Source organism: Mesitornis unicolor, unplaced genomic scaffold (genome assembly GCF_000695765.1).
Source record: "Mesitornis unicolor isolate BGI_N332 unplaced genomic scaffold, ASM69576v1 scaffold33418, whole genome shotgun sequence".
Lineage (NCBI taxonomy): Eukaryota > Metazoa > Chordata > Aves > Mesitornithiformes > Mesitornithidae > Mesitornis > Mesitornis unicolor.
This window is the reverse complement of record NW_010204436.1, coordinates 4,979-12,126: the sequence shown is the minus strand read 5'-3', so window position 1 is coordinate 12,126 and position 7,148 is coordinate 4,979. Positions and strand designations below refer to the sequence as shown.

Below are 7,148 nucleotides of genomic sequence, written 5' to 3'. Positions count from 1 at the left end.
CGCGCGGGGCCTTGGCGGTGCCGATGAGGGCGGGGAACCGGGTAAGAGCCCAAAAGGGGGTGCTTGGACCACCCCTCTAAAAGCCACCACCACTGTTGTGGGGCTGTGGGTGCTCAGGGTGGTCTTCTCCTGCAGTCGACCCATTGAAAACCGCAGGCCTGGAGACCCCCGCGCCGCTGCCACCGCCGTTGAGCCGCTGTATTTCCATGCCGGTGGATATCTCCGGTGGGTGAGCAGGGAATTGGGGGTCCCGGGGTTGTGTCCCCCATTTTGGACACCACTGACCCCCTCTGTCACCCACCGCAGGTATCCAAAAAGGTCCCCGCTCCGACTTCGACATGGCCTATGAGCGCGGGCGCATCTCGGTGTCGCTGCAGGAGGACAGCACCGGCGCCTTGGCTGCCTTCTCCCGGGTATGACTGGGACCCGCGCCGTTGGGTCCCCCCCAAAATCCTCCCCACCGCGGTGGCCGCGGATGTTGGGAGTTGCCCCATCTTCTCGCAGTCCATCTCGCACGAGCCCAAGGAGCGCAAGTCGGTGACGGTGGAGGAGCAACCGTCCGGTGTCTACCACTACAACTACTGCGAGGACGATTCAGTGGCCGGGGATTGTCCCTTCGGACCCTACCAGGGTCGCCAAACCAGCGCCATCTTCGAGGCGGCCAAGCGGGAGCTGGTCAAGCTCATGAAGGTGGAGGTGAGGGCAGAAATGGAGCCGCCACGGGGGGATTGTGGCCTCCTGGTGGCCCCTTGTTGGGTTGGGGTGGGTTTTGTCACTTTGTGGTGGCCCACCATGGTGTTGTGGTGGTCCTTGTCACGTTGAGGTGGTCCTTGTCACATCATGGTAGTCTTCCATCGCTTGGTGGTGGGTCCCCATTGGCTTGTGGTGGTCCCTGCTGCTTTGCACTGGGTCCTCATCACCTCATGATGGATCCCCATCACTTCGTGGTGGCCTCAAGGTGGTTGCCCCATTGCCTTGAGGTGGTCCCCATGTCTCCTGGTAGTGGTCCCCCATCACTTTGCAATGGGTTTCCATCTCCTCGTGGTGGTCCCCGTTGCTTCGTGGTGGTCTCCATGGGCTCTTGGTGGTCCCCCATCTCTTTGGGATGGTCCCCTATCTCTTTGGGATGGTCTCCATCACTTTGTGGTGGTCTCCATCACTTTGTGGTGGTCCCCATTGCCTTGGGGTGGTCCCGTCTCCTCCTGGTGGTCCCCCATCACTTTGCATTGGGTTCCCATCTCCTCCTGGTGGTCGCCATGGCCTCCTGGTGGCCCCCCCATCACTTTGCATTGGGTTCCCATCTCCTCATGGTGGTCCCCGTTGCTTCGTGGTGGTCCCCATGGCCTCCTGGTGGTCCCCATCACCTCACACGATGCCGCCCTTCCCTCTAGGACCCTTCTCTCCTCAATAACCGTGTCCTGCTCCACCACGCCAAAGCTGGGACAGTCATTGCCCGCCAAGGGGACCAGGTGGGTCTGGGTTTTGGGGCGCTAGTGTGGCATCTTACGCCCCCCAACTCCACATTTCCATGGGTTCCCTATGGGTGGTGGAGGGCAGAAATGATCCCAGAGCCATCTTAAGGGTGCAAAACACCCCATGAAGAGGACCAAAAGAACACCTAAAAGATGCTGGTGGGACTCCTCACCCCCGGGCGGGTCCCAAAAAGGTGACAGGGCGCCGTTTTGGCAGGACGTCAGCCTCCACTTTGTGCTGTGGGGCTGCCTCCACGTCTACCAGCGGATGATTGACAAGGCAGAGGACGTCTGCCTCTTCCTGACGCAGCCCGGCGAGATGGTGGGGCAGTTGGCCGTCCTCACCGGCGAGCCCCTCATCTTCACCATCAAGGCCAACCGCGACTGCACCTTCCTCAAGATCTCCAAGTCGGACTTTTACGAGTGAGTCCCGGCGTTTTGGGGCAAAGCGTTGGGGTCAACGCTACGGTGGCATCTCTTGGGGCCACCGCTGTGTCCCCTCCAACTGCCGTTGACCTCTTAGGATCATGCGGGAGCAGCCCAGCGTGGTGCTGAGCGTCGCCCACACCGTGGCTGCCCGTATGTCACCCTTCGTGCGCCAGATGGACTTCGCCATCGATTGGATGGCAGTAGAGGCCGGACGGGCGCTCTACAGGTGGGTGCCCACCTCAGCTTCATGGTGGTCCCTGTGGCCTCAAGGTGGTCCTGCATCTCTTTGGGGTGATCTTCCCATCTCCTTGTGGTCTCTGTTGCTTTGTTGTAGTCCTCATTGCCTTGGGGTTGTCCCCAGTCACTCTGTGATGGGTTCCTATCTCCTCGTGGTGGTCCCTATTGCCTTGGGCTGGTCCTCTGTCTCCTTGTGGTGGTCCCCTGTCACTTTGTGATGGGTTCCCATTTGCTTGTGGTGGTCCCCGTGGCCTCCTGGTGGTCCCTATTGTTGTGTGGTGGATCCCCATCACCTCACGATGGAGCCCCATCACTTCATGGTGGCCCTCAAGGTGGCCCTGCATCTCTTTGGGATGTTCCCCCATCTCCTTGTGGTGGCCTCCCATCACTTTGTGGTGGTCCCCATTGCCTCAGGGTGGTCCCCTGTCTCCTTGTGGTGGTCCCCTCTCACTTTGTGATGGGTTCCCATTTGTTTGTGGTTGTCTCTATTGCTTTGTGGTGGTCCCCATGGCCTCCTGGTGGTCGCTGTGGCCTCCTGGTAGTCCCTATTGTTGTGTGGTGGATCCCCATCACCTCACGATGGATCCCCATCACTTCATGGTGGCCCTCAAGGTGGCCCTGCATTTCTTTGGGATGTTCCCCCATCTCCTTGTGGTGGCCTCCCATCACTTTGTGGTGGCCTCCATTGCCTCAGGGTGGTCCCCTGTCCCCTCGTGGTGGTCCCCAGTCACTTTGTGATGTGTTTCCATCTCCTTGTGGTGGTCTCCATGGCCTCCTGGTGGTCCCTATTGCTGCGTGGTGGATCCCCATCACCTCACGATTCATCCCCATCATTTCATGGTGGTCCTCCATCTCTTTGTGATGGGCTCCCATCTCCTCGTGGTGGTCCGTGTTGCTTTGTGGTGGTCCCTGGTACTTCATGGTGGTCCCCGTGGCCTTCTGGTGGTCCCCATCACCTCACATCGACGCCGTCCTTCACCTCAGCTTAGGAAGGCCCATCTTGGTATGGGGCTGACCCCCCTCTGGTGCTGTCCCCCAGGCAGGGTGACAAATCAGACTGTACCTACATTGCCCTCAACGGGCGCCTCCGCTCCGTCATCCAGAAGGGCAGCGGCAAGAAGGAGCTCATCGGGGAGTACGGCCGCGGAGACCTCATCGGCGTGGTGAGAGCCGCGTCGGGGCCGGGGAGGGGTGGATACCCCATATGTTTGGTGAATTTTGGCCATATGTCTCCTTCTCCAGGTGGAAGCCCTCACCCGGCAGCCCCGTGCCACCACGGTCCACGCAGTTCGGGACACGGAGCTGGCCAAGCTGCCTGAGGGCACCTTGAACAACATCAAGCGCAGATACCCTCAGGTACCCCCATCCTGGGGTCTTCTCGTGGATCTCCATGGTCCCCTCCACCACTGGTGGCTGCGGCACTCGTTAAAACCAGCTTAAATGAAGTAATTAAAGATGTGACTGGAGGAGAAGGGCTGATGCGCCAAAGGGTTGTCCCTCTCTGAGGTCCCTGAGGATGGGTGGTGGTACCCAAAACCATGTGTGGGACACCAGGCTGGGGTGTTAATGAGTCTCCAGTTTGAGAAGCCCTCTCTAGGTCTGATGGCCATCCTCATCCCTGCAGGTGGTCACTCGCCTCATCCATCTCCTGAGCCAGAAGATCTTGGGAAACCTTCAGCAGCTCCGTGGCCCCTTTGCGAGTAGGTCCCAAACGAATGTGGGGACAAAGAGGTGCCCTCTCCAGGGCTGGTGGCCATCATTGGAAGGTGTCCACCAACCCATTGTCTCTGTCCATGCAGGCTCTAGTTTGGGCATGGCCTCCAGCTCGGAGCCCACCAACCCCACCAGCAACCTTTCGACGGTGGCGGTGCTGCCGGTGTGCGACGACGTGCCCACGGCTGCCTTCACGCTGGAGCTCAAGCATGCGCTCAACGCCATCGGTGAGTGCCAGCATGGCAGTGACCACGGTATGGTGGTGGCCATGGCATGGAGGTGGCCATGGTCCTGTGGTACGCCAGTGACCTGATGTGGTGGTGATTGCAGTCCATGGGCGTGGTGGTGACCATGGCATGGAGGTGGCGATGGTCTTGTGGTGTGGTGGGCACTGTGGCGTGGTGACCACATCTTGGTGGTGACCAGAGCCCTATGGCTTGGTGGTGACCATGGCACGGTGATGACCATAGCGTGGTGGTGACCACAGCTCCATGTCATGGTGGTGACCACATCATGGTGGTGACCATGACGCGGTGGTGACCACATCATGGTGGTGACCACGGCCCGATGGCACACCAATGACCACGTCCCCACCTCTCCAAGGTCCCACGCTGCTCCTCACCAGCGACATCATCCGCGCCCGTCTCGGCTCCTCGGCGCTGGACAGGTAACTCCTGTTGGGAAGAACGTCACCGGTGTCCCACCACTGTGCCACCGGCTGACCCCTCCATCCCGGCAGCATCCAGGAGTACCGCCTGTCGGGTTGGCTGGCACAGCAGGAGGACATCCACCGCATCGTCCTGTACCAAACCGACTGTACCCTGACGCCGTGGACCGTGCGCTGCATCCGCCAAGCCGACTGCATCCTCATCGTTGGGTTGGGTGACCAAGAGCCGGCGTTGGGAGAGGTGAGGCGGGTGGGTCGGCGGTGGCGGGACAACACCGTGCCGGGTGGCTGATGGTTTCTACAGCTGGAGCAAATGCTGGAGAACACGGCGGTGCGCGCGCTGAAGCAGTTGGTCCTCCTACACCGCGAGGACGGGCCCAGCCCTTCCCGCACCGTCGAGTGGCTCAACATGCGCAGCTGGTGCTCGGGTCACCTCCACATCAAGTGTCCCCGCCGCGTCTTCTCTCGCCGTAGCCCCACTAAACTGGTACGTGTGTAGCTTATGGGTGACACTTGGTGGTCCACCACCACCACCACCGTTGTGGTCACCTGTCGTCCGTCCCACCCGCAGCGGGAGATGTACGAGAAGGTGTTTGAGAAGAGCGCCGACCGGCACAGCGACTTCTCCCGCTTGGCGCGGGTCCTCACCGGCAACACCATCGCCCTCGTCCTAGGGGGGGGTGGAGCCAGGTGGGTGCTGCGCCGTGGCAGGATGGGACCCAATGAGGTTGTGGAGGGGTCCAAATCTCATCCATCCTCCTCTGTCCGTCCAGGGGTTGCTCCCACATCGGGGTGATCAAGGCAATGGAGGAGTCGGGGATCCCCATCGACATGGTGGGCGGCACCTCCATCGGCGCCTTCATCGGGGCGCTCTACGCCGAGGAGCGCAGCGCTGTGCGCACCAAGCAGCGGGCGCGCGAGTGGGCCAAGGTGGGTGCTGTGGCCCTCTCCCACCCCGGTGATGGCCAACCCTGAGCTTCCCATTTTGGGAGGATGCTGGTGCCTGCCCGAGGTGTTTCTAAAACATCTCCTTCCCCCTTTTCTTCTTTCTCTATTTCTTCTTCCTCTTTTTCTTCTTCCTCCTTTTTTCCTCCTTCTCGTCCCTCTTCTCCTTCTTCTCCTCCTCCTTCCTCTATTTTCGTCTTCCTCCTTCTCTCCTTTTTTTCTCCTTCCTTCCTTCTTCCTTGCTCTTTCACCTTCTCTCCTTCTTTCTCTTCTTTCCTTTTTCTCTCCTCCTCCTCCTTTTTCTCTCCTTTCTTCCACCTCCTCTTGCTCTTCTTCATCCTTCTTCTCCTTCTTCCTTTTCCTCCTTTTTCTCTCCTTCTTCATCCTTCTCCACCTTCTCTCCTTCTTATCATCATCCTCCTTCTTCTTCCTCCTCCTCCTTCTTCTCTCCTTCCTATTCATCATCTTCCTCCTTCTCTCCTTATTCATCATCATCCCCCTCCCTCCTCCTCCTCTCCTTCTTCCTCATCATCCTCATCCTCCTTTTATCTTTCATCTTCATCCTTCTCCTTCGTCCTCTTCCAGTGCATGAATTCAGTGTTCGAGACCGTCCTGGACCTCACTTACCCCATCACCTCCATGTTTTCGGGTTCCGCCTTCAACGCCAGCATCAACAAAGTTTTCCAGGACAAACAAATTGAGGTGCGTCGCCCAGACACCCCCCAACCTACACCCACTTGTGGTTGGGGGGGGTCCAACCCTCCCACCAACATCCCCACGGCGTCACCCACCCCGTCTTGTCCCCACAGGACCTGTGGCTGCCCTACTTCAACGTCACGACCGACATCACGGCCTCGGCCATGCGTGTGCACACGGATGGTAAGAGCCCCTTGGGGAGCCATGGATGCTCTTTGCTGCCACCACATCCCCTCTTGTGGGGACCCCTCCTCACCCCAAAATGGTGCTGCTACCCGACATGCTAAGGGGAGGACGTGTCCTGGCATGGGAAGGAAAGGACTTGGACGGCTCATGGTGAGCTCGGGCACTGGTGACTTCCCAGAGCCACCTGGTGCTGGTGATGCCACCAGGCTCAGGTCTCCATGGGGGTCTGGCTGTGCCTCACATCCTCAGTGGGGCTGTGGGGTGGGGGGGGGGCAGAATTGGGGTGTGGAGCCACATCTCACCACCCTGAGCGTGCATGTCCTCTCTAACACATCTGCTCACCACTAACCCCAGTAACCCACACTCTCACGGCATGGGGAGCACGGGGACGCAGTGGTGGTGACAACGTGATGGTGGTGGCGGCGGGGATAACGTGATGGGGATGACGTGGTGGTGGTGGGACACGGTGACGGTGGGTGCGTCGCGGTGGTGGGGATGTTGTGGTGGCTGCCCCTCCTCCTTGCCTGGTGTCGGAGCTCACCTGGGACATTGAGCCGTCCACGGGGTGGGCAGCCTGGCTCTCGCTCTGCCTCCTCCTCCTCCGGCCTCTAACGCCAACTAATCCCCACTCACCACCCCTAACCCTCCGGCGAGCATCTCGCCCATCCCCGGCATGGCCAAGGTGCTTTCCCTTGGTCGCGGGGCTGCAAACACGGTGCTGGTGTCTTCGGTCACCGCGGGCCCGTCCGGTGGCCGTGACGGTGTCCTCTCCCTTCGGCAGGGCGCCCTTGGGTGCTCGCGCG

The 7,148-nt window shown here is 60.2% G+C and overlaps 1 protein-coding gene across 1 annotated transcript in view; it reads left to right on the top strand.

Annotated features, from left to right (window-relative positions):
- Window positions 1–7,148, top strand: part of PNPLA6 (patatin-like phospholipase domain containing 6) — a gene marked incomplete at both ends in the record, with an annotated part of 12,212 nt that overhangs the window by 396 nt on the left and 4,668 nt on the right. The window contains 18 exons of the mRNA XM_010191064.1: window positions 1–59; window positions 136–225; window positions 307–413; window positions 505–696; window positions 1,392–1,469; window positions 1,690–1,895; window positions 1,996–2,127; window positions 3,178–3,301; window positions 3,381–3,494; window positions 3,763–3,838; window positions 3,938–4,078; window positions 4,455–4,518; window positions 4,591–4,759; window positions 4,823–5,005; window positions 5,090–5,208; window positions 5,292–5,448; window positions 6,049–6,165; window positions 6,273–6,342. The exon at window positions 1–59 is cut by the window's left edge and continues 62 nt beyond it. Coding sequence (XP_010189366.1) covers window positions 1–59; window positions 136–225; window positions 307–413; window positions 505–696; window positions 1,392–1,469; window positions 1,690–1,895; window positions 1,996–2,127; window positions 3,178–3,301; window positions 3,381–3,494; window positions 3,763–3,838; window positions 3,938–4,078; window positions 4,455–4,518; window positions 4,591–4,759; window positions 4,823–5,005; window positions 5,090–5,208; window positions 5,292–5,448; window positions 6,049–6,165; window positions 6,273–6,342 — 2,198 coding nt within the window. The remainder of the gene's footprint in view (window positions 60–135; window positions 226–306; window positions 414–504; window positions 697–1,391; window positions 1,470–1,689; window positions 1,896–1,995; window positions 2,128–3,177; window positions 3,302–3,380; window positions 3,495–3,762; window positions 3,839–3,937; window positions 4,079–4,454; window positions 4,519–4,590; window positions 4,760–4,822; window positions 5,006–5,089; window positions 5,209–5,291; window positions 5,449–6,048; window positions 6,166–6,272; window positions 6,343–7,148) is intronic.